Below are 26,305 nucleotides of genomic sequence, written 5' to 3' on the forward strand. Positions count from 1 at the left end.
ATCATACATCTGGCTGAAACATATACCTACGATTTTCATTATAATTATATTAGGCAGAAATTTGGCAACCGACCAGAATAATGTATACGGATTCCGACAGTTTGATTCACGATTTCACCGTCCTCGACATATGCGAACATATGGAGGAGGACTTGCAGAAATTTGATACGTCTGATTATCCGCTCGACAACGTTTATGGAATGCCTCTAGCAAAAAAAAAAGTTCTCGGCCTGATGAAAGACGAGAATAACGGAAGAATAATAGGATTGAGAGCTAAATTGTACGCATTCCGAGTCTTTGGAGATGAGAAAGACAATAAATCTGCCAAAGGTGTCAAAGGATCAGCGTTGAGAAAAATAACTTGCAACGATTATTTATAATGTGTTTTGAACCGTGAAAATTTGTCTACAAATCGGCATTTGACATAAGGTCGAAAGCACGAGGTATACACCGTAGAACAGCAGAAAGTGGCACTGAGCTGAAATGACGACAAGCGGATCGTGTTTCAAAACATAACCGACACGCTTCTGTGGGGCTACAAGCCTGCACCTTAGCTTTGTATTATATAACTGTATCGTGCTGTATAAAATATTATTATGTAGGATGGTGAATGAAAACGCTCCGAGATATAAAAAATTGTACAACGATGCATATGTCTGTCGATTGTCTGAAAAATTACGATGCATACTTGTTATGCGTCGGATATAAAATAGAGAGACACATACGTTTTCTACAAAAAAAAATCATTTATTCAAATGCTACATATCGGATTCGTTCATCAAACGGTTGTGTGTATTGTCGAAACCTAACCCTTCAACATATATTTTTCTTCCACGCTTCTTGAGCACCTTCTTCCTGAATATTTCAGTCGTCCAATTGGGAGTGTAACCTTTCACGAAGAAATACTTGAATTTGCTGATTCGAACTTTGTCGCCGGATTTGAATTTTGCCAATATGGTAGGTATTGTCATGCAAATATTGCGCAACGATTATATAGGTATTTATACGAGTATGTTTATTCGAACAGAGAATTGAGTGATAATTGATAACAACAAATGGTAAGATGAAGCGTTAACGTTATATTATATTTAATTAGACGTGCGTTACGCCTGGAAGCAGCATTGAGACTGCTCACACGGCCTCTCGCCGGGCTCGGCGACAGTGCATATGAAGTGCATAATCGCGTAATTTGAGCACTGCTGCCGATAAGAAAGCCAAGCGCATAAGGCGGGCTACGCTGCATGATAAATTTTGTACTCATCCAAATGATCCCCGGCATGTTCCTACGAGAGGATATAAACTGTTACATTTCATTAGAAATGTTCCAGCTCCATCACATCCCCCGACGAAGACAAAGGCGCGTCTCTGCGGCTTCTGATTTCTCGTAGGATTCTTTCGTTACGTTTAGCCTGTGTCTCAATCCTGCGTTTTAATTTCTTTCGTTCTACTACTTCCAAAGCAGAGGGATTCCTTTGGCAACAATATCCGGCGAACGCCGAAATATAGGTTGGTATATTAAATTTCCACAGCAAGAGTAGAATAGACAAGACGGATATCGTTCCAGAAACGACAGCTATTGATGGGATCCCTATACCTTTGAAGTTAGCCCATGTATTGTTGACCCGAAGGGTCGCTTCGTTATTCGCGAGGACACTCTCAAGGTCTAAAATGGCTTGTCCTTGATCCTTGAGGGTATCCAAGTTAATCACGTGATGCAATACAATTTCCCGGCCTGTTACAAATTTGTTTAGCGGGGAAATGGTATCTGCATGTATTTCTGTTAATTGAGAAGTCATATGTTCTACGATTAATTTGACTCGCGTTTTCAAAGTTTGAAGTTCGCAGCTCTGATTCGTGGTTATCAGGGATGGCTTGGTGATTTGAATAATAAAAGTCTGCATTGAAGCGCATGTTATGGTTACCTCAATTGGCTTCGAAGGTAAGATTATTTGCGATCCCTGCGTTCTTATGTAAGCAATATCTGTGACGAGAAAACGACTCAGAGTGCATCCTCGTGGTATGGGATCAGTTATTTTCTCACAAAGTTCAATAGTATCGTTGCGATGTCCCACATCGCGGTAATCACCAATGAAATAATCGGTTATCTGTTTCAGTTGAGAAAATGTGACTTCTCTTATAAAATTCTTACGTACTAATTTCAAAGCATATGTTGGGTTAAGCGTTACATAAGTGTGATTTATTCTTACGGGTACCGGGGTATTCTGAATTATTACCCAAGGTTCCTTTTCTAAGTAAGGCACTGTGAGTATATAGATAAGTTTGCCTTTATCTGTGGTTATAGTTAAATCACTTATTTTAATAAACTTCTCATAATTTTCCTCTTTAATAGGTATTAGTGTCTTTTTGTCATTGGCGTCGAAAGCTTGAAGAGCTGTCATAAGCTCCTTTGGAGTAAAAAGGGTGTTATCGATGATACCATGCCTTCCTAATTGCACGGCAGTCATTACCAGGTCGATTAGTCGTTGCAGTTCCTTAATTTCAAATAAACTTAGAGTTATAGCTTCCATGTATTCCTGATAAGCAAGCGTTTCGTTACCTTTTATTTTTAATGATTCTAATTGTCCCCATACAGTTTCCAAAGAGTGTTTCAGTTTGAGCTGATTTGTATTCAAGATATTAATTTGGACTTGATTGATGTGCAAGGACTTGGTTACAACAAGATTTAGAGTGTCCGTTACATTTTTTAGTGAGGCTAGATTCCCATTAATTATTTCCAAATCATCCGCGTCAGCAGTTCCATAGATTGATTTTTGGATTGTTCCTAAAAAATTAAACATTCCTCTTTTCGGTCTGATATTTGGCGTGAGATAAGATTTCCTTAGGGGATACATTTCATTTGCCAGGCCCGTCAGGAGGACATGTTTTCCAAATACCGCCTCAGCTTCGCGCGAGGCTTCGTAAGTAACATCGCTCGACGCGAGCGCTTTCGGAGTACTTGTTTTGGTTCCGTGGGATTGAGATTCCCTTAATTTAGAGGGGCGGCGCGTCATTTGAAGAATAGGCGCACCCAAGTCTAAAATGACTTCCAAAATATTCTTGTGTGACGAGGCGCGGGCAAATTCTAAATCTAAAGCGTCCAGGGCGGACTGGGCGAGGGATCGCTGACCAGGGTTCCAATGGTCCAGATAGGTATCCCGTATCGTCTGGAGGCCTCCGAGTTTGTCGTGAATGTCGAGTAATGGTTTGGTGAACCCACTTGCGTCAATGGATTGGAATATCTTCCATCTTTCCTGGTACATGTATACTTTGCCCACTTCCTCCTGGAGTAAAGTCCCATTGATAACTGAGACATCGAAGTAGGCTAGGGACAGACTGCTACACCTATAACAAAAGAAACTAAGACTCTATTCCGTGGAGATCCAATCGTTACCCTGAACCCGTTTTAGTTTAATTCTAGGGACTGGATCGTTTTCCCTTGGTGAAGTGTCGTATTCGTAGTACGGTTTGGTATTATTCAGATGGGTCTTCCAATAAGACGCTGTGGAATCATCCGCGGTTTTCTTGTAAGTGATATTTCCTTTTTGTTCGTTGATCTCGACGACGACGAATGGTCCATTCCAAATCCTTTCCAAGGCGTTCTGTCGCGTATGGTTCTTGATCATTACTTTATCTCCCACTTGATATAAAGGAGTTTGTCGTCGTGTTCCTTGGTCCACTTGTTTTTGGTTTTTCTCTCTGGATTTGGTAAGCCAGACCAGAGCTTTCTCGAACCGTTCCTCCCATTTTCGTATCCACAACATTTTCTTACTAATCACGGTTTCCAATCGGTTTTCGCGGAAACCGTCAGGATTGTTGGCTTCGTGACAGAACATGAGGTTGTGAGGCGTTTCACCTGTTGATTGGTGAACGGAAGTGTTATAGGCACGTGCCATTTCTATTAAAACCTTGTCCCAAGTGTGTATTCTCTCTTTGCAGGCAGTTCGAATATAGTCTTTCAAGACACTATGCATTCGTTCTATAGAGCCGTTCGACTGCGGGTGATATGCAGTTGTGGTGATATGTTTGATATTACAGTGTTCGAGAAAGGAATCGGTCAGCTCGTTACAAAACTCCTTTCCCATGTCCGCCAGGATTACTTTGGGGCACCCGAAGTTACCTATCCAGTACTCTGATAGAGCCTTGATAACTTCTGTCGCGGTTTTGTTCGTAAGTGGGGCACATTTAATGAATTTGGTTATTGAATCCTGCATCGTGAGGATATATCGGTGTTTATTCCAAGATTCGACCAGAGGTCCGACGATATCTATTGAAATTTGATCGTTAGGTTTTTCAGCAAAGGTTTCGAAAAGAATAGCGGGTGATTTCATTTGTATCCTTTCCTTTTTATACATCTGACACGTGGGGCATGCCTGGATAAAGGAATTGATATCATTCTCCATACGTGACCATACGGCCGTTTCTTTTACTCGGTCAATTGTTTTTGCTAGGCCGAAGTGTCCATTGATGTCGTTGTGAGCGCTGGCCATGATTTCTTTCTGTTGCTGTTTGTTAGGCACATCCTTTCCTGTCAAGCAAAATGATATGTCTGCACCTGAGTCCTGTCGTATCCTCTTGAGATCTTCGATGATCGAATTGGTTTCTTCTTTGGTGGTTTTCTTAGGGTCAATCCAGAAGTATATCTTTTCGTACCTTTTCGGATGAATGTAGTTTCTGAGTTTCTCACGTCTATCCGTCTGATTCTTTGGTATAATCAGGGTGTTGTCAGAGGCATCCTTTTCTTCTAGGGTAATCTTCACCCATTTGCCGTCCTCCCCTTTTCGATTTCGGTTGGGAACGAGTTTGATGTGAGATTTTGTTCTGCCTGTTGTGAGTGACAATCTCTCGATGTCAATGTGGCGTGCGGCAATATGGTGGACCCACTTGGGATTCCTATCAATGGGTGTGATTTCGTATAGTCCCTTTTCCAATTCGGTGAGTTTTCCGAAGATCTCTTCCTTTGTGCGAAAGACTCTAGATAACTCATCCGCTACTACGTTACTTTTTCCCGAAACATGTTCTATCAGGAATGAGTATTCCTCCAATCTTAGTCTCCAACGCAGCAGGCGTTGACTGGGGTCTACGCAACTTTTCAGCCATACGAGTGCACGATGATCGGTGCGGATGATGAAGGGTTTATCCGGTGTATTGAGCAAATATACTCTTAGTCTCTTGACGGCCCATACAACAGCAAGCATCTCCTTCTCTGTCTTGCTGTAATTCCTTTCCGCATCATTCAGGGTTCGAGATAAGAAATATATGGGGTGGCCGTCTTGAGATAGTACCGCTCCAATTCCATCGTTTGACGCGTCGGTGGTTACGACGTATTGTTTAGCTGGGTCTGATCTCACAAGTATCGGTGGTGTGACCAACTTTTCTTTCAGGGTTTCGAAGGCTTCTTGGCAGGCTGCTGACCAATCCCATGGGGTGTCCTTTCTTGTTAACCTTGTTAATGGTTTCGCTAACATTGAATAGTTTTGTATGAACTTTCGGTAATACCCCGTCAAACCAAGGAAGGATCGAATCGTCTTAACGTTGACTGGAACGGGTAATTGTTGTATCGCTCTGGTCTTTTCCGGATCTGGTTTGCTCCCTTCGTCAGTGATGACATATCCGAGGTATCTCACTTCAGTTTTCATGAAGGCGCACTTCTCTGGCTGGAGTTTCAGGTTACATTGTCTTAAACGCTGAAATACGGTTCTTACATTTCGATGGTGTTCTTCCTCCGTTTCACCAAAAATTATTACGTCATCAATGTAGACGCAACAGATCTTCTGATTCAATCCTCTCAGCGCATCGTTCATCATGCGTTGGAAGGTCGCAGGAGCGTTCTGTAATCCGAAAGGCATTCGTTGGTATTCGAAATGCCCGTCGGGGGTTGAGAAGGCAGTATATTTCTTGGAGTCAGCAGCCATGTTGATCTGGTGGAAACCTGCGGCCATGTCGACAGTAGTAAAGAACTTGGCCCTTCCCATGTGATCGAGTAAATCCTCGATTATTGGTATCGGATAAGAATCCTGAACGGTAAGTTCATTAATCTTCCTGAAATCGATCACAATTCTATACTTGGGCTTTCCGTCGGGGCCCGGTTTTTTGGGTACAACCCAAACTGGCGAGTTGTATGGCGACTCGGATTCCGTTATTATTCCTTGTTTCAACATTTTCTCAACTCCCTCTTTTACAACCTGCTGGTGCAGCTGTGGAGCACGGAAACTTTTCACATTTACAATGCGTTGAGGATCTGACAACTCGATGCGATGTTCAGTCATTGAAGTTCCATTGACCATGTCTTCCTCCTGTAAGGCAAAGATATCGCTGAAATCCTGAAGAATACTCCAAATTTCTTTCTGGTACTCATCTGGTAGGTGTTTCAAGTCGACAGTATGTTGGAGCGCCTGCTCTCTTTCATCACGTGGTTGTTGCCATACACCCGGGGTTGACATACTCTTTACTCAGTGGACTTGGACGTTCTCCAGTCCGAGCTCGATATCTTCGTCTTCAGCGGTGGTGATGATTCCATAAGCCGTACCATGATTGTTCGTGTGTACAATCTGCACCGGGATATTTTCCATAGGCATTCCGTCTTTATAGACCATGCGTAACATGAGATCGAGATTCTTTTCGTCGGTATCAATGGCAATTTTGTTCACCGAATTTGGTTTAAATCGAATTTTTCGGTCGCTACTAAGGTGGTGTATCTTATTCTTCAGGGTGAGCGTCGAGGCATTCAACTGGAAATCTCGCCTCCTCATAAACGGGTTTCCCATGATTCCATCTTCTTCGTCAGGCAGATAATCGTCTGGTATAATGACGAATTCGTCCTTTAGCCCCATGTGAGTTAGTACAGCAATTTCATTCGCGGAATTTAGCGCTTTGCCAGTCTTAAAGGAAATTTTGCGTTTGATAATTGGACAAATTTGTTTATCCGATGGATAAATAACCTTCCGTTTTATGAGGTTTATTGATGCACCTGTATCGACCATAAGGGCTACTCCTTGCTTTGTTTCTCCAAATTTTATTACAGCACACCGTAGTCACCCCTGTGAAACTGAACATACACGGGCTCCTGTTGGCACTCGTCCTCTAGTTCGTCCTCCTGTCCCTTTATTTCCTCTTCCTCTGACTGGAGTTCCTCTGACGTGCAATTGACTTGGTCGTTGGGCGGTTTGTCTTTGAGGCTGGCGTTTTGAAAATTTGCGTCTCGCTTATTGCCGTTAGTATTACGGCGTTGGTCGTTCTGTGGTCGGCGCGGAGCGTAGCAGTTCCGGCTGTAGTGTCCTCTGGTTCCGCAATTATGACATACTGCTTGTTGTTCATGGGCGGTCCGATGTGTGTTACAGGTGTGGCATTCACATCTCTGGAGTTCTTTATCATCTTGTTCCGCTTCATCGTGGTGGTGGACAGACGCTGGTGGTCGAGGAGTTGACCTTGGCGAGTTCGTCGAGGTTCTTTGTTGTACCTGGAATCTTCGCGTATCTGATGCGTTGCCTGGCCCGTAAATTTGGGACTTGTTCCAAAACGTGGGTTTCGATGCTGTGTCGTTACTGTTCATCAGCTGTTGTTGATGCATTCGGAAATTCAATTCCTCGCCTTCGGCTTCTTTCGCGGCCTTCTGGGCTTCTAGTAACTTGAAGTACTGACGGTTTTTGACTTGATGGAATATCCTCGGATTAAGTCCATATAGATAGTACTGGCACACTCTATTTTCGAGGTCTTGAAGATTAGGATCGATGTTCGCTCGTAGTTGTTGATTCGAGAAGGCAGCTACGAGGTCTTGGTAGATCTGATTGAATTTGAGATTGTAGGCGTCCACAGTGTCGCCCTTTTGGCCTGTTCTGCCAAGCTCCATTTCCAATGTGGTGGCACTTTTCTCGACAATAACGGCTGATCTTATGACTTCGAGTAAAGTTGGGATTGTACGAGGTCTCCTCTGGTTGATGGTCTTCTGAAGAGCTCCTCCTGTCTTCAAGCTGATTACCATGCTCAAAAACGGGAAACGTTGGGTTGGCATAACTACCATATCGGCGGCTTTTACTTGCATGATCCAAGCGTGTACGTCTTCGCCTGCTTTTCCTTCCAGTCTGCAATCAATCATCTCGATGGCTTGAAACGCGGGTAGGAAATCTTGGATCGCATAGGGCTCGTCCGCTGGGCGATTTGGTTCTCCGGGGTATCTTCCGGCAGCATCGGGGCGTAGGCTGACATCATTCAAGTAAGCTTCCGTTCGTGCATACGGGCCTGGGTCTCTTGGATTCCGAGGGGGAAACACGTCTCGGGGTGGCGCAGTTGCCGGTAGTTGAATTCTTGTTTGGTTTCTTCGCGCAAGTTCCTCAATGTTTCTCATTATCTCTTGCTGTTGGCGTAAAGCTTCGGGATCACTCAGCAACTGGGACATACTGAACGTCACAGTGTCCGGACGACGATGTGGTAAAGTAGCAGACATTTCCAAGGCTCTTCGAAGTTCATCCTCTTCTTGCTGTTCTAGACGACGACGCGGGACGTTGTTACGGGTATTGCTACCAGTACCTCGTGGGATTTCGTAATCCGTCGGACCATTAGGCCACTGTGGACTAGGCCTTGGTGTAAGGCGTACGTTCGGCATCCGTGATAAACGTCGGCTTTCCTCGAGAACGCGTTGCAGTGTCGAATCCGTATCCGACAAGATATCATGGTTTACATTGGCTCGCGCGGTGAAGAATCGGTCGTTTTCTAATGAGCGATTTTGGTGAAGGGTCGGTATTGGCATCGCATTTATACCTTGATGGTCTGAATTGGCTGGGGAGCCCACCTCATTGATGCGCGGTGTCGGTGGCAGCAATCGGTTTTGAGCGAGCCCGTATAATGCCGAGTAACGTGGTGGGTTTGTTACGATTGAGGGAGCTATCTGAGTAGGACCTTCCACCTCTGATTCAACGAGACGCGCGGTATCTAGTTGAATTCGCGGTATCGCTCCGGTATGGTTTCCGGGCGGTCTCAAAATATTAGAAACATTCGGATCATCGCTAGTTGTTAAGCGATAATAGTTATTGATTGCTTCTCGATTGGTATGACTATTTGTAAGAGCTTCCTCTTGACGGTTTTCTTCGGTTAATTGGTTATTCGGTTGTTGCATTTCCTGAAACATTTGGTTGGTGACGCTTTCAAGCGTGTCTTCGGGACGCGGAACTGTTTCAGAGTTTCGATTTATTTCTACATTATTGCGACGAATGAAGTCGTGTTCACGGCGTTCTTGATTTCTCAATTGAATAAAACGGGTAACCTCTTCTATAGGCAAATCTTCGCGGCGAGCAAGTTGACGCGCAGTTAACCTCTCTCCGTTTAATTGCTCTAGACCAAGACGGTATCTGCCCATTGCAGTTAAATCATTACGTTCGGTGGCTTCTTGTAGCCTATTCACAAGCTGAGTCATTTGGTTCGTCAAATCCCAAAATCTCTCTTCAAACCGGGATTCAGAAGTGACGGATTGTCCATCTTCTGCAGTCTCAACAATAGTGGGAGGTACTGCCGATCTCCGGTCATTGTTTTCGTTCACGTCCATTGTGAATTTATTTTTTTTTTAAATTTACCTTGAGTCAAGCTTTGACTTTATTTATTTGAATGATTCAAGTTTGACCATCAAATTCTTAGTTTCGATCACGATTTGTCCTTCGATAAGTTTATGGTGACTCGAGTAAGTAACAAAATGCTTGTACTTACGCTAGGAGTAGCCAAATTGAGGTGTGAAGCATCACACTCGAAGATCGTGGTAGCCGTCGGTACGAGGCTTCGATGTCCTGGAGTCTCTGACAGGCACCGGGGGCAAGAATATAAGAGCGGTTCGAGTCTGAGTGTCCTTATTCTCACTTCACTTCACTTAGACGGTTTAAACGCGAAGTTTATTGTATCTAAGGAGTGCAGAATTTTATACTTGCTTCCTTTCCAATAAATACACAAGTTCACTATGGGAATTGTCCAGTGTAGAATCAGGCGGTCTACACTCAGTCCCTGGTTATCAAGCGGTCTACACGCAGTCCTTGATTGTCTACGCAGGGCGGCCTTTCACTCTATCCCTTGCTAGGTACAATTCGTAATAATTACTTATAAACGCGTAGCCGAAGGTTCGCGCGTGAATTTATTGGGCTTACGCACTCACTTCCAAAATTCGTCACTATGATCCGGCCGTTTGATACGCGCGCCGCGTTCGTTGGTTTAAACCGGATCCTGGCAGGATCGCCAAATTTCTCATGCAAATATTGCGCAACGATTATATAGGTATTTATATGTTTATTCAAACAGAGAATTGAGTGATAATTGATAACAACAAATGGTAAGATGAAGCATTAACGTTATATTATATTTAATTAGACGTGCGTTACGCCTGGAAGCAGCATTGAGACTGCTCACACGGCCTCTCGCCGGGCTCGGCGACAGTGCATATGAAGTGCATAATCGCGTAATTTGAGCACTGCTGCCGATAAGAAAGCCAAGCGCATAAGGCGGGCTACGCTGCATGATAAATTTTGTACTCATCTAAATGATCCCCGGCATGTTCCTACGAGAGGATATAAACTGTTACATTTCATCAGAAATGTTTCAGCTCCATCACAGTATCGCTCGGAGCCCGCCGTACGCCTGACGTAATAACAGCCTCTCGTTTGCAACGGTGACATCCGACGGTTTCATTCTTATGGTTCGGTGTTTGACGTTGTTGTAAGCCGAAACCTAATCAGATAAGATATCGAGCCACTTGTAGCTTCCTTACATGCTGAACCGTATCCACATTTCACCTTTTAGCATGCGCTTGAAACGTTCACAGATCGAAGCCTTCAAATTACTGTACGTGTAGTAAAGTTTGATTCCGTAATGTGTAATAAGCAATTCGAAATTCGAGTTGTAAAATTCCGTTCCTCTGTCGACGTGTAAATTTTCCGGAACCCGTCCTTGGACAAGCACAGATTCCATTATCATCCTGGCAAATATATCATCCTGGTTATGATACTGTTGAATAGAATTACCGTACTATCGTTGTGAAGTCATTGTCAACTGTACCCTAAAAATTGTACTCAATAAAACTGTTTTCCAAAGAATATTCATGAATCAATTTCACACCTTGACCTTAGCTCTCTCGAGAGAGAATTTTTCTCAATACAAATCTCATGTAAGATTCAACCTTGCTCTCCATCGTTGACCAAGCTGTACTCAAACCGAGTTATGTTTTGCATTCCTAGAGCGATAGTAACTCAACACCGCAGATCCATGGCTCTGAATGTACCGCAACTATCGGTCGACCTTGCACTCTGGTCTTGACTGAACCCGTTCAAAATTCATTGTTGAGTTCACATGACAGTCACAAGCCAAAAAGAGTGTCACGTGGTTGATATCAAACCGGCAACCGAGTAAATGAAAAACAATTCTCAGAACCAATAATTGTGGAATTTCGCTTGGTTGATAACGTGGGAAAGGAATGTGACATGGTCGATGTTACACATCAGCGATATCCGAGTGGATAAAAAGCAATTCTCGGAACTACTAATTTCGGAATGTTACGTGGTTGATAACGTAGAAAAAGAATGTGGGGGTGGTTGATGTTACACATGAGCAGTCCCACCGTGGGAAAGGAATTTGGAGTGGTCAATGTTATACATCAGCAGTCCTATCGTGAAAAGAGAATGCGGGACCGTGTGAAAGTTCTCGCCCCCGCTGCACCCTCTACCGTTGGCAGACGAGCACTACATAAAGACTTTGACCTTCGGTTGGTAAGATTGTCAGTAAAACAGCACGATTTTGACCTTCGACGTTGCATATTACCGTCTTGCCAACTCGGCACTAATTTTTCAGTACAATGTGACTAACCTGGTGTTTTTTTTTTTTTTGCGTATCAGGCATTGTGGTATGGGTCAACTCTTTGTAAGCCCCCCAGACGGTGCTTATAACCGTTGACGTGATTGTGTTCAACGTTCAACTTTCGGCACCCCTTGGTGCGTTTGCTACCTTGGATGGTCAATGTGTACAGTTTTACTTGTACCCTGATGAACTCTGTCATAATTTTTACATTGTTCTCATTCTTCATCAAACCCAGAGGTGTGAAATGCTCGAGACAAAAAGGTAAATCTTTATGATCCTTGTAAAGCTGTATATGATATTCGAATATCTACCGGTTCAGGATGTAATCGATCGGTGAATCGTCCGGGTGAGTTGATATGTCCATGGGATTATGCGCCCACACGAACGAACCCATTGGTAAATGTGCACTCATAGCCGCACCGTATAGATAGCTTACGTCAAAATACATGAGATATGATTCCACGTTACGGGGATCAAATTCTTTTCCTCATAAACCTGTTATTGGCCCGAGCGTGTCGATTAGAACTTTGTGCTACACTGCCTCGAATGCTCTTTTCAATAAAAAACACCATTTCACGGTCATCTCAAAAGTCGTAAATTTACTCTAGTATGTTTGAGCAACGCGTCAAAAGGAAGTCCCGGTGCTGTGTAGTAATGCAGCGGTTCTAAATCGTATGTTTTGACGCAGCTGGCTCGGAAATTTTGAAAAATATCGGCAAGCAGAAGAACATCAGTCTTTAAATATAAATCTGAATAGTTCCCCAGTAACTCTGAATGGAATTCCACCTAAACATTCATAGCGTATTAATAATCGACGTCTGAAATATTTGCACCACAGAGGTGTGTGTAAAAATGCTTCATTGCAGAAAATCGCGATTTATTGAGTATCCCACAACAATCGACGTATTCATAGGGAAGAACGCCTTTATGGGCCATCAAACTAAACTGTTTGGAATTATTATGAAATTTACGCGTTGTGCGTTTATCTGCATCTGCATCCATATATGAGAAAAGTCTATCGATGCTGCTAGCCATAAAAATCGAAACGAATCAAGGAATCTCAAACGCTTCATTGTCCCATCAACACGTTTCGTGAATGACATATATTTTTCCTTATTGATGGGCAGCAGTGTAATTTGACTGGCAAAAGTCGACGCTAGGGATTTTATTAAAAAGTGTGAATCGTAACCGGACAAATTGTGGAAAACTTATGGAATTGTGAATCGTGTTAATGTTTATAACGGCAAGAAATATGGATCGTTTCACATACGTTGATTCTAAATCAATCTGTCTTGAAAGACGTGTCCGAAATCAAATTATCGCTTCATATAATGATTCCGTACTACAGCAATATGGATTAGAAAATGATGTGTTGCATACCGCACTCTCAACAGCTCCGTTAGCACCCCGCAGAATTTGTACTTCATACCACGAATAAGTCAGGTTACATTACCTAAATTGTAGGAAAAGTAATACGTATAGCAAAATAAGCACCAGTAGACATCGGAACAATGAAAATGAACAGATGTTAGCAAGAGCTTTCCGTCTATAGAGGAAACGAGGGTCTTTTTATGTTACCGAAAACTCACATCTTGGTAAAATCAGGAAATCAAATTAAGTGGAATATATGTATACAAATATATATAGAATTCTCCATCTAAACTAATTCCGAGAGGTGCCAGACTATTGATCCGGTTGATCTGACGTGAAATGCACCATATACGTGCATATTATACATATATATGAATTCTGATTTCATTTGGAGCAATTGCAGGGTATTAGATTCGATGAAGTAGTGTATCAAACGTCAATCATGTTGAACATTGAAGATTGTTATGGCAAAGTATCGCTTCAACGCCAAAATTCGCCGAGTCTATTCTACCACACTTATTTTGTTTTTCTTTTTCTATCCTCACGTTTATTACGATACGCTTTCGTGTTCTTCGCCCAGCAACGGAGCTGTCGCGATGACCACGCTCAGTCCGAACCTGTCTCTCAATCGAGGAACATGTATTAATAAATGAAGCATTATTTTACGTGTCGAGTATTCAGTTATAATTTGTTGCAACATTCCCAAGCATCCCGTCACTTCTCCCTCGCGTCATTCTCGAATTAAGAGATCGCAGTTTCTCTCTAAATAGAGATAGAAATATGTATATAGCCCAACTTGTCGAAGTTTGTGAAGGTTTCCGGGGGTGAATAACTACTTTTTGCCATTCTGAGAATTGTTGCATCGTTATTTATCGGTAGTTAGTTGACGAGGTCATCGTTTATTTCATAAGCAGTGCTGAAGTAATTTGTTGTAAGCATGAAGCAAAAAGTGTCGAAACGTGGTATATCGGCTCCGTCGTATGTTGTTTCATTATCGATGCGTCTAGTGTAATCCGATTCTGCAGTGCGATATTGTGCAAGGCAGGCTTTCAAGCACGATATCTCGAATTTTCGATATTTTTCCATAATTGATAGTCCCACGTTCCACCAGATCAGAGGAGCGTAAGCCATGATTGGTCATATCAGAAGTTGATAGCAGATTATTTTCGCTTTCGGTTCTAATTGGGTATTTGCATGATTTTTATATTTCTTAACTTTTGATGTTTTTCGATTCTATAAATTTTTTTAGAATTTTCGAAGAAAAAATATTTTGTTTTTGTTTATAAGTATTTAAATAATTTAATAAATAAAAAAAAGGCAATATTTAAATGAATAAGTAGCTCCATCTCGCGTATGTGACGTCACAATGCTGAATTTTTTTGAAATTTTTAGCGCCAGGTTCTCCTGTAAGCACGCCGTAAGTGTAATCAGCTGTTGCTCTGTGTTGTGATTGATGAAAAGAACGTCTGATAGTGCTGTTTATTATAAACTAAAGTTATTAAATTATTTAATATGTCATTAAAAAACGATTTTTGTTGGTGTATAGTACCAACTTGTAAAAATACTGGTAAATCTACCCCAAACAAAATTCTTATTAATGTTCCATCAAATGCTTCAAAGCGTAAAAATTGGTTGGATGCATGTGGAAATAAAACTTGTTATTCAGCATCAACTCGGCTTTATTGTTGTGAAGATCATTTTGACGTAAGTATTCATTAAAAATAAGCAAAATTGATTTTAAATAAAATTATAACCTAAAATTACACTTTTATTTTATAACGTAAATTAAAGATTGAATTTATTCATTTTAGCTAAAAGTGGATATGGACAATTGGCTGGAGTGGACAATGGTTGGTGGTAACAAGCGGATAAAAAATAATGTTGTGCCGCATAAATTTATTGATGAACCAAATCCCATAAACATAGATGATGCTCGTTCAATGGAAGTTCATCAACAAGGTTTTGAAAAACTTGATTTATCTATTGATAATTTAACACTAGACCAAAACTCTAGCAGTACAATGGATAATGTTAATCTAAAAGTGATTGTGTCACTCAATTGTATTGCTGAAGAACATTCTAATAATAATATATTCAATAATATGAATATCAACGATCATCAAGGATCTGAAATGATACCACCATTCAATAATGTTTGTCATGATTATCTCGCTACTGGAAATGAAAAAATTAATGTTGCTGTTCAAGTTAAAATAAGGAGCTCATACAGAAGTACGAAAGTTCAATGTGAACCTCAGACTGAAGATCGTGCAACGTCTCCAATTGAACTGTCATTTGAGAACAAAAATCTGCACAATTCTTGTTCTTTGCCAACGAACAATCGTCAACTGACAAATCTATCGCCTAACATCTCAAATTTATCACCTAACACAACAAATTTATCACCTCACACAACAGTGAGTTCATTTCCCACTTCTTCATCAGATAATTTTTTATCCACACATGCAAGTACTAAAAATGAATGGAAAAGTGCATTTCAACAAGAAGAATTTCAAAAATATAACTTGAAGCAAACATTTGAGAGAATTCGATTATCGCCTCGTAAATATATCGGAATCCCGAGTGACTGTATGGATCTTATTGATATTTTACGTACTGCTAACTTAACTGACGTTGATGTATTTATCACGTTAAAAAAAATACGATTAAATGAAAGTTTTGCTATTTTAGCTGATGATTTTGGAATGTCCACTTCTAATATAAGTCGCATATTTACAAAGACTTTACCAATCATGGCAGAATATTTAAAAGACTTTATTATTTGGCCTTCATCAGCAAGAATCAAACGTCAGTTGCCAATAAGCTATCGAAGTCGTTATGCTGCAGTAGAATCAATAATTGATTGTTTAGAAATTGAAATAGAAAAGCCAACAGATCCTGTAAAACAATCATTGACTTGGTCTGAATACAAAAAGTGTAATACGGTTAAATATTTAGTTTCTTGTACTCCTGATGGAATAGTTAATTTTATTTCACCTGGATTCGGTGGTAGAATATCGAATGCTGAAATCGTCTCTCAATCTGGATATTTGGATTGTTTGAAACCAGACGCTGCTGTACTAGCTGATAGAGGCTTTAAACACATTGAAAACTTGGTGATTGCTAAAAACTGTACGTTAATTAGACCTCCGACAGTAAGTGCTGACAAGAAACCAAGTCATGAAGAAGTTATTGCTACAAAACGAATCGCAAGTCTTCGTATTCACATTGAAAGATTGATAAGAAGGATACGAGAATTTGAAATTTGCGAACCTCATTCATGTGTAAACATTAAATTAATTCCTAAAATGGATAATATTATGACAATCGTTGCTGCTCTAACTAATCTACAAGGACCATTGATCAAGAAGACGTAAATAGTTCAATATAAAATCTATATATAGCGTATATTTATATTTTTCACTATAGTTCTATTAACATTAAAACTATGTTGATTAAAAATTAAGAAAATATTAATATAAACAAATAAAAGTTTTGTATTTATACAATTTGATAGCTTAATTTATTGCAAAGAATTAAATAAACGTTTAAAAATACATTTCTTCCAAAACCTATTCAAATCTTTTAATAATTTGTCCACCAATTGTGAGTCATAATCAATAGTGAGAGATTTAAATTCCCGTGTTTCTTCAAAATTCGAGTCTGCTACAATAAATAATGCCATTTTTCTTCCTGTGAAAAGCATTTGCATCTGCATTTGAGTAACATATTTCATTGAGACTTTATTGTAATTTGTAGTGTCAATGTATGTACGAGTACTCTTTTCAGACCTCGGGCATTTAATTTCGACGACAAACTCTTCATCTATTGCATCTGGCGTAGCTCCCAAGTATGGGTACTGGTTGCATAAAAATAAACCGCATTTTTGAAATTTTCTTTTCAACTTCTGCTCAACTCGTTGTAAAACCATAGCTTCTAATTGTTTGCCTCGTTCCATAGCTTTAGTAGTACGTAGTTTTTGACCACCAACCAGCAACTCTACTAACGTTCCATCAGGTGTATTTCACCGGGACGCTTCATATCCTTTTGAAGCAGTGATTCGTCCATATCGCAATGAAAACCAAAGATCACAATCTGCTTGGTCTTGAGTTAATTTTTCAATATTATCACACAAATCTGGAGACATTCGATTGTTGCAAAAATCTAAGAAATCGTCACATGATGTTCCTCCTAAATTGATAAAGTCCACTAATAAATTATGAATTGATAGGCTTTTTTCAGTATTTTCTGAACCAACATATTTCAAGATTTGGCTCTGTACTGTTTTTTGTTTTGTTCTATTCACAAATTCTTGTAGTGTATTAAAAGGTTTAGCTATAGCAGTAGTATCTGTATCAGAAGGAAAATCTTTCACCCTAATAAATTTGATTGATGATCCAACTTGGGATAAAACAGATTTGCGCCAGTAACATTCAACATCTGTTGGTAAAGGTTCTTCAGATCTTCTGTGTAACCACATTAGAAATGCAATAGCGTGTTTACATCCACCTAGGAAAGATATAAAAATAAGTTAATTGAGGTTATTACATTTTCAAAGCATTTTTAACTTATCATGTAACGAGTGTATCATAAATATTAAAAAAAAAAATTAAAAGAAACAATAACAGGACTGGTTATTCCTAGAATATTGTTATACTATTTCATTCACCTAGCGATGCCGCACAATCATGACATTGAGTCGATAAAATCTCTTCGTCCACAATATTCAAGACTAAAGTCACTCGATATGATTTATTATGTACTCTGTGTTCAGGACAAATAAGACACTTGAGAGTACATATAGATCCATGAAGTTTCAGCTGTACAAATTCGATGGCTGCGTCTCCATATGACTTTCTCCCTGATCTATAATTCAAAGCAGTTTAACCCAAATAGTAAGATAACTGTGATCATTTATTCACTATCTCATAAGATACTATTTTTATTTTTTTGATAAAAAAGGTATCAGTTTATTTCTAACTATTATTAATTTAAATAGCTGTATTAAAGTATACGTACAGGTTAGCTTTTGCTCCTTTCATTTCTGCTGATACAAAGTCAGAGTGAGATGCGAGATAGGATGCAACCATAAATGCATCAACTCGTGGTAAATTATCAGATCGTGCTTCACTAAAACCTGGATCCACTTTTCGTCGGGGCATTTTATTATTTTATTAATAATCACTAACTGCACTGCTGTCAAACTAATGCTTGCTTAACAATCTTAGTATAATAACATTGACGTGATCATAACATCCACACAATTATCCGTGTGAGTTAAAAAAAAAAAACACCACACAAAAATTGATTTCTATTTTAATTATTTTCACTGAAGTCTGACATTAATTATACAATATATCAAACTTGAAGTTTAAAAAACTTACTCAAAATTTTTTTAGCTCTAGAAAATATTGTACATTACTCTTTGTGGATTCAAATAAACGCGCCAGTAGCAGCACAATGACGTCAAACCAATCACATTCCGTTTTATGTCACGTGACTTTTATGTGATTTAGGACCACTTTTATTTATTAAATTATTTAAATATTTATAAACAAAAACAAAATATTTTTTTTTCAAAAATTCTAAAAAAATTTATAGAATCGAAAAACATCAAGAGTTAAGAAATATAAAAATCATGCAAATACCCAATTCTCTATTGAAGAAAATTCTGTGGTTGGCTCTCAGAGCGTTTCTTGCCTTCTTCAGTTGTGTACCGTGGTGTTTCGGCAAGGTATCGAATAGTTAAATGTGTGTCTCGCGACACTCAAAATCGCCCTCGCACATGTACGCACACTCGCGTGCAATGTTTACTTGCCGTCTCTGCGTCAAATCTCGCCGCTTGCCCGTGTCGCGACTCAAAACCCATCAGCTGTATCTCATGTATTGTCTACTATCTCGAAATCATGTATGTGTATAATCTATGTGTTCTCTCGCTCTGTAAAATCTTCACTCTCTGTAACGTTCTCTTGCGATACGGTCTGTATCGCCGCATCAAAACCAATAAAAATTCTCGGTTACTATTAATCAACATCTCTCTACATCTCTACATCTCTACATCATTTCGTTTCATTCACACTCGTTCTCATCACTAATTCGCGGATCCCACGTCGATGATCCATATCTTTTTGCCATCTCTCTAAACACGTGGTGTTTATTCAGTCTGAGAAGGTAGCCGAAGTGTACTCCGAGGTATTTTACTACATCTTTTTTGGGGATTGGTGTGTTTTCCCGAATACTTTGGTCTCCAATTGTGATTTGGAAATGTTTTATATGAGGAACAGTTAACGGAGAAATTTCGTCAAGTGTTTTTCGGAATAATATTGTTTCACTTTTCAGCGGATTTATTTTTAGATTCCAGTTTTTGTAATATTAGTAAATTTGGTTCACACGGTGTTTAATTTTTCCTGAATTGTTGGGATTTTTCTATCGGCTACGTGAATAACTATGTCGTCTGCGTACGCTCCGGAGTGTGTGTCATTACCTGTATTAAGGTTGAAGCGATTTAGGATTTCGCTGTTGAATATATTGAAAAGAACCGGGGAAGTCACCGTTCATTGTTGCAATCCTTCTTGAGTTCGGAATGAAATTGTTGATTGACCGTAGCCATCCCAGGTGATGAACGTTTTGTTGTGTATTATGGCGCAGATAAGAAGGACCAGGTTATGCGGAAAGTTGAGGTGATGTAATTTGTATATTGATCCGTTAAGCCACACCGAGTCGAAGCCCTTTTCCAAGTTGATTAAGGTTGTGTTCACCGTTCAGGAGGTGTTTATTGATGTCAGATGAGAAATTGTGGATTGCGTGGACCGTTGAATGTTTCGCGCTGAATCCATATTGATTATTAGGGATTATCCGGTTTGCATCTGTGTGAGACGTGAGTTGAAGTTTGTTGAGTTTTTCAAAAATTTTACTAATGTTGACCGTGAGACTTATAGGCCTGCAGCTCGCTGGATCTGCTCCGTTTTTGTCTTTTTTTTTTTATCAGAATTACTTTGGCTTTTTTCCATCTGTCCGCATAATACGAGTGGTTAAAGCAATTTTTGAATATAATTGTATAATCTTTTATTAACGAAGGGGGGAATGTTTGAGCACGATCATCGGTATGTTGTCTAGGCCACTGGAGGTTTTGTTTTTCGCCTTTTGGAGAATCAGAGCAATTTCAGCTTGACTATGAAGGAATTTTGTCCCGTCTCCTTCACGTATGGGGAGATGAGCTAGGTTATCATTATTGAAGTTGGTGTGTGTGATGTTGTGTTACCTCATATGTTGAACTATTATTTTTATTTCTAATGCAGCTGTGTCGGCAGTGTGTTTCATTTCAGTTCCCTCGTTAGAGTATCTCAGGGAGTTAATTGATTCGATGTATTTTCCAATGATGTTGAGCTTCGTTGATGGATTTGTGAAGATGTATTTGTTATTGTTTTCGATGAGAGGAGCGTCGATTAGTATTTCATGTGTTAAAAGAGCGTTATTGTTAGTATCGATGGCGAGTGGGTCGATTTTTGGTGGTTCCTTGTATCGGAAAATCCTAATTATTCTTGGAAAAAATTCAGTTGAGTCTCGGTAATCAATGCCCCTTGCTTTCGCCTTCCAGTATTCCGTTTCTGTTTTTCTGAACTGTGACTTTGGTTGTTTGTTAATTGTTTTGATAAGGGTTTTGATGTTCTGTTTAACCTGGGCATTTCTGAGATTGTTTCTGAATAGAAAGGAGATTAGTGATGATTTGTATGTTTGCAGTCTTTTAATTCTATTGTTGACGTATTTTAGACATCCTGCTATATCGTCGGGTTTGGTTTTTGCTACTATTGAGTTGATGGCTGCTGTGATGTGATCTTCAATTTTAGTTATATGCTCATCGATTTCCGTTATTGTTAAGTTTCGGTTGTCAGGGAGACGATTAGTATAGTTATCTTGTAACGATTGCGAGAAATTTCTCCAGTTCGTATTTTTGTAGTTGAGTCTCGGTTTCGGATGTAGGGGAGATGCGAAGCCCAAGAAAATATCGCGAGAGTCGAGAGAGAAGCAGATGGCGTTATGATCACTATCGTATAGGAGTGTAATGAGTTTGTTGTTAGCGTGGTTTTTAAATTCTATGCGTGAATCAGCGAGGCAATAGTCAGGAAACGATCCTGACCTCGGGAAAGTAGGTTTACCTGCGATGTCTCGGGAAAAACGAATTAGATCTGGCCAGATCTTTAAATTGTCTCTATCTGATGAGATCTGGCCAGATATAATCAGATCTGACCAGATATAGTTGATAATTATTTACATGAGATATAACCAGATCTGATCAGATATAATCAGGTCTGATTAGATATCGCCAGATAAACTGAAGCAAAAAATCTAATCAATGTTGATGAATCGGACTAGATATGTCCTCGGGTCTCCAAATTATTGTCATTCTTGTTACCATCATATGCTGGATAAATTATGAATGTATAAAATCCAAATACTATTCTGAAATAAGAAAGATGTTAATTGATAATAAGATTCGTTCTTTATTCTGTCTTGTACGATTAACATAAAACTTTTGAACGTAGACTTATAAAAATTAAATACACATAATATCTAAGAAATAGACTTTTTTGTCTTACGGTACTACACAACATTTTTATAATTTGCATAAGCAATAAATTATATTCCATACAACATAACTAAAGAATTAGAATATTAAAAATAGTATGTTTCACAGCATTTATATTTATTTTTATTTAAGAGATTATTGAATTATGCAATTGTTTTTTCGTTTATGAAATTTCAGAGTTCCATTTTTAATAATTTTAGTAAAAAATTTAATATGGAATCCTTTTTTTTTTCCTGAACATAGTTTTAAATAAAGAAATTGAATGATTAGTTTTCTTATTTATATTAAGAAACCCGATAAAATTTTGGTTTACATCAATGATTTTTTTAGTTCTCTTTTAGAATAATAATAATTATATGATAATAATCTGATGTAAATTTGTTTACTGGTTTGATACGGAAACTTATTAAATTTGAAACGTGTACAAATAAAGGTAATAATTAAAGGATAAACTTGTTTACACGTAAAAAAAAAAAAAAAAATCATGAAAATTATTCATGGTTCAGACAAGCGTGGTGGCGCGAGTAGAGCTTTGGATGATGAAATTTAACGCTTAATTTCACCGACTCGCTGAGGCATTTGACCAACGATAAAGCTCCTCGTTGGAATTTCAAATTGCCTCGACTATCCTCGTTGAATGGCGAAATCTGTGTGAAAGAAATATAATTAAAGTTATCATAAAAAATATAAATACTCAATGTTGGTCCAGTAATTGAACAAATATTTTTTTGAGGAACATAAGAGTGTTCTAAGACCTAAAAATTATTTATCTAAATATTGGTATTATATGATTGAATCTAATTCAAATTCAAAAGCTGAATATTTAGTTCAACATTCAACAAGCGTGAAAATATTTAGTAACTTCAATTAACTTTTAATTTACCAATCATTGGTAACTACAATCAATTGTTTGGTACAGCTATAAAACCAAAATTGTTTCTGATATTCACTTCCTGAACATTTTGTGAACTTAAAACAATAAAGTTTCAACATTCTATATAGTAACTATATAGTATTATAAATTTTACTTAATTGAAATCGGTATTTCCAGTCAACAAATTTACTACGAAAATGAAATTCATTTTTGTTCAAACCGAAATCTGATTTGAGATAAACATAATTGAAGTTAACATAATAAATATAAATTCTCAATATTTCTTAAGCAATGAATGGAGAAGGGAAAATTATTAACAAACATATAATAGCATTTTTAGCAGTATCGTTCAATGTTAAAACAGGAATTATCTGGCGCTCTTTTCCTTCTGCTCTAGGAGGCTGGCCTGTAAAGTTACTACTTGCGATGGCTTATTTAGTAAAAACGCCATCGATCAAACGACGAGCTATATGAGTAACTTGCTTGCCACCCAATGCGTATTCGTAAATATCACTAATGCAATAAATTCCTGAATTGCCAAGCTGAGATATCTAAATAATTAAGTAACAAATATTTAATATTCAATATTCATATTAATTGACTCGTTGACGGTGTAATTTTGAAATAAACACTTACTGGTCTTAGATAATCTTTATCGAATAATTGACTTGGTGCCGGCTTTTCTTCAATTACGACGGTTCTCTTTTTTTTAGCCGGTGTCCCCTCCTATCTTTTTATTTCTTCCTCTTTTTCTGATGATCCATCTTTCTAAACATCGTGTTAATGTAATTGTGCGTTATCAGTAGAAGTAGAACGATTAGAGATTCCATTAGCAGCACGAAGTCTCTTCAGTTCAGTTTTCAGTTCATCTTTAGATGGACTGTTTTCAGCATCAGACGACTCCGAACTAGACAAGACTTGACTTTTACTTTGATTAATAATCTGAGCAACTTCTTTCTGGGTGTCGACATGACGTTTTATTAAAGACTCCTAGCAGAACAAAATAAACGTCATTTAATAATTGATGTCAAGTAAAAACTCCTAATAATAATATTAAATAATAAAATGATAAAAATAATAACTACCTTCTCCTCGTTTTTTTTTTTTACTTTTCTTAGCCTCTTCTTTTTTTGAATTCACTTTCAGAGGGGATTCTTTCTTCAAGATTCGTCTAGCCTTGATCGGAGATACAATCACTTTTTCTGACGTCTTATTAGATTTACCCGGCTTCTTTTTGTGGTCTTTTAACCACTGTTTTTGTTTAGCTTTCAATGCATCTTCATCATCTTAAGTAATTTAATAAATGTTAGGTTAGGTTAGGTTATGTTATACATATATAATGTTAATTTTTACGTTGATGCAATCAAATTTATTTATGATTGTAATAAAATATTTGCTTACCTCCACGTGCCTTAACGTAACCTAAAAAACTTTTACCACCAACAAAAAATGTAAGCAATTCATCCTCTTCCACTTCAGTATTCTTCTCATAAATGACGTTTTCATTCTCAACAATTGTTAAAGAGTTGTCTGCTTTGCATTCCATCAAAAACATTATAATAAACTACTCTCAATCAGTATCAACGAAATTTATTAAAACGACGCCACGTATCATGTAAAGCCTCTGTGTAATCTTGGCGCGCTCACCCGCTCACGAACCTTAGCTTGGGATCGTATGTTTATACCCCCAACGTATGAAAGGGGGAAAGAGATGATAAAATGTACGGTTGAACTAGTAAAATAATGTTATTCGGAGAGATTCGGCTCAAGTCGTGTAAGTAAGTATATCTCACGGTCTTACATACAGGTCTTGCAACGAATTGAAATTTGAGTGGTGGGGGTAGCCGCGTTATTGTCCAGATTTTTTTTGCCACTGCTGGCAACTACGCGGCGCTGTCAGTTATTTATAGGCATATGAGTGATATTGCACCGTAAGGTTATCTGTGTATGAGTATCAAAAATATTGGTTAGGGTAAAAAAAACTAAAAACGATAGTTCCAATGTTATTATTCCTACCAGTAATAATACAGTTATATATGCTTCTATACGATATTTTTTCCTTATTGACAGTAACTTGTATTTTTTTTTACAGTATTATTGCGTTGTGCATGCAAAAATATTCTTCATTCCAAATTGCACACAGAAAGTCGATCATATAATACAAGTTCAGTTACAAAATAAATTCTGTTTGATTAAATTAAACGAGATTAAACCGATGAATACGCTTATAGAGGTTAAAAATTACTTATGTGGAACTCCAAATACCTTAAATAAAATTTTTTGAAAATGAAATGTAAAAAAATATGTAATGAGTAAATTTCCTTAATAAATAAATAATGAGAATTTTAAACACCTTATTGTTATTTGTGTTTTCCAATACCCATGCGTGACTCTATAGGTATAGTACACAAAATCAAATCTGATTGGATCTGATGCTGTTGACAGCCCAGATATAGTTATATCTGGCCAAATATAACTAGATCTCATCATGTCTGGTTAAGTTTTCAGCCCAGATATAGTTATATCTGATCAGATCTGGCCAGATATTATTACATCCGATCATGTTTGGTTAAGTTTCCTTATCAGATTTGATCAGATATAACTACATCTGGGCAGAAAACTTAACCAAACATGATCGGATCTAATAATATCTGGCCAGATCTGTTCAGGTATAACTATATCTGATCATATCTGGTTGAGTTTCCAGCCCAGATATAGTTATATCTGATCAGATCTGATTATATCTGGTCAGATCCATTTATATCTGGTCTGATATGACATTTTAGACGTGATCGGATCTAATAATATCTGGTCAGATCTGATCAGATATAACTATATCTGGGCTGAAAACTCATATTAGATATTATTAGATCCGATCATGTCTAAAATGTCATTCAGACCAGATATCAATGGATCTGACCAGATATAATCAGATCTGATCAGATATAATTATATCTGGTCAGATCTAATTCGTTTTTCCCGGGGTATAATGTACTCCTATTGGTGACACCGTGTTCTTCGTCCCAGCTTTTAAGTAAGGGGCCTCTTTCGTTGATCTTGGAGTCGCCCCAGCACGTGTGCCTGGCATTTAGATCACCGGCGAGATTAAAATAAACATTGTCGTTTCCCAGATTATGGTCTCGGTAGATTTTGTTGAGCTCTTCGATAAAGGTTCTTTTATTATTGCAGACTGCATAGATGCTGAATAAGAGTAGAGTATTATTTGAATTCATATCGTTTTTTAACAGTGTGTATTCTATAACTTTGTTGTTCATCGAGTTTGATTGTAGGATTTGTGTGAAGCTGATTTTTTTTTTGATCATTATTGCCGTTCCTCCTCCGTTTCTGGCGTTTGGTCGGTCTGTTCTAATCAATACGTAGTTTTGGAAACTTAGTTTATGTCTGTAATTTAGTTTCGTTTCTGAAATCAGAGCTATATCGATTTGGTTGTTATTAATGAATTCTTAGAGGTCGTATCTTTTTTTATTCGCTTCCAGAGAATTTACGTTAATTGCGCAAATTTTGATTTTGTGGTCAAGGATGTTGTTATTCCTTTGATTATCAATTTGCTGTGTGTTTGCGTTCGCAATTATTTATATTATTTCATTAAAAATTCGATATTTCGGGAATGATCAGTTAATTTCTTTCTAATA

The 26,305-nt window shown here is 38.3% G+C and overlaps 3 protein-coding genes and 1 long non-coding RNA gene across 5 annotated transcripts in view; all 4 read right to left on the reverse strand.

Moving 5' to 3' along the window:
• LOC124295564 overlaps positions 1–26,305 on the reverse strand; it is a 284,978-nt gene that overhangs the window by 191,971 nt on the left and 66,702 nt on the right. The gene's annotated exons all lie outside the window — the stretch shown is intronic.
• On the reverse strand, positions 1,232–9,967 carry LOC124295342. Its single transcript, XM_046745012.1, has 2 exons — positions 9,694–9,967; positions 1,232–3,342 (listed from the first exon to the last, which is right to left on the reverse strand). Exons 1-2 carry the CDS (start codon positions 9,723–9,725, stop codon positions 1,314–1,316), a joined length of 2,061 nt encoding a protein of 686 aa, XP_046600968.1. The 5' UTR covers positions 9,726–9,967; the 3' UTR covers positions 1,232–1,313.
• LOC124295343 lies at positions 16,714–18,389 on the reverse strand. 2 transcript variants are annotated; one of them, XM_046745015.1, is made up of 4 exons: positions 18,211–18,389; positions 17,861–18,057; positions 17,567–17,700; positions 17,217–17,382 (listed from the first exon to the last, which is right to left on the reverse strand). In XM_046745015.1, exons 1-4 carry the CDS (start codon positions 18,351–18,353, stop codon positions 17,356–17,358), a joined length of 501 nt encoding a protein of 166 aa, XP_046600971.1. In that variant the 5' UTR covers positions 18,354–18,389; the 3' UTR covers positions 17,217–17,355. The 2 variants fall into 2 exon arrangements, with proteins under 2 accessions (XP_046600969.1, XP_046600971.1); XM_046745013.1 differs by having other exon boundaries at positions 16,714–17,700.
• Positions 22,006–24,517, reverse strand: LOC124295344. The gene is made up of 4 exons (XR_006905260.1): positions 24,054–24,517; positions 23,738–23,938; positions 23,289–23,642; positions 22,006–22,425 (listed from the first exon to the last, which is right to left on the reverse strand). It is a non-coding gene; the product is annotated as an uncharacterized LOC124295344 (long non-coding RNA).

This window comes from Neodiprion lecontei, chromosome 7, assembly GCF_021901455.1.
Source record: "Neodiprion lecontei isolate iyNeoLeco1 chromosome 7, iyNeoLeco1.1, whole genome shotgun sequence".
NCBI classification, from domain to species: domain Eukaryota; kingdom Metazoa; phylum Arthropoda; class Insecta; order Hymenoptera; family Diprionidae; genus Neodiprion; species Neodiprion lecontei.

Coding starts and splice junctions, on each gene's coding strand:
- LOC124295343 (XM_046745013.1), bottom strand. CDS start 18,353: ATGCCCCGACGAAAAGTGGATCCAGGTTTTAGTGAAGCACGATCTGAT. Junction 18,058..18,210: donor AAAGGAGCAAAAGCTAACCT/GTACGTATACTT, acceptor TTTGAATTATAG/ATCAGGGAGAAAGTCATATG. Junction 17,701..17,860: donor TGATTGTGCGGCATCGCTAG/GTGAATGAAATA, acceptor TATCTTTCCTAG/GTGGATGTAAACACGCTATT.
- LOC124295342 (XM_046745012.1), bottom strand. CDS start 9,725: ATGCTTCACACCTCAATTTGGCTACTCCTAGC. Junction 3,343..9,693: donor TCAATTTGGCTACTCCTAGC/GTAAGTACAAGC, acceptor CTTTTGTTATAG/GTGTAGCAGTCTGTCCCTAG.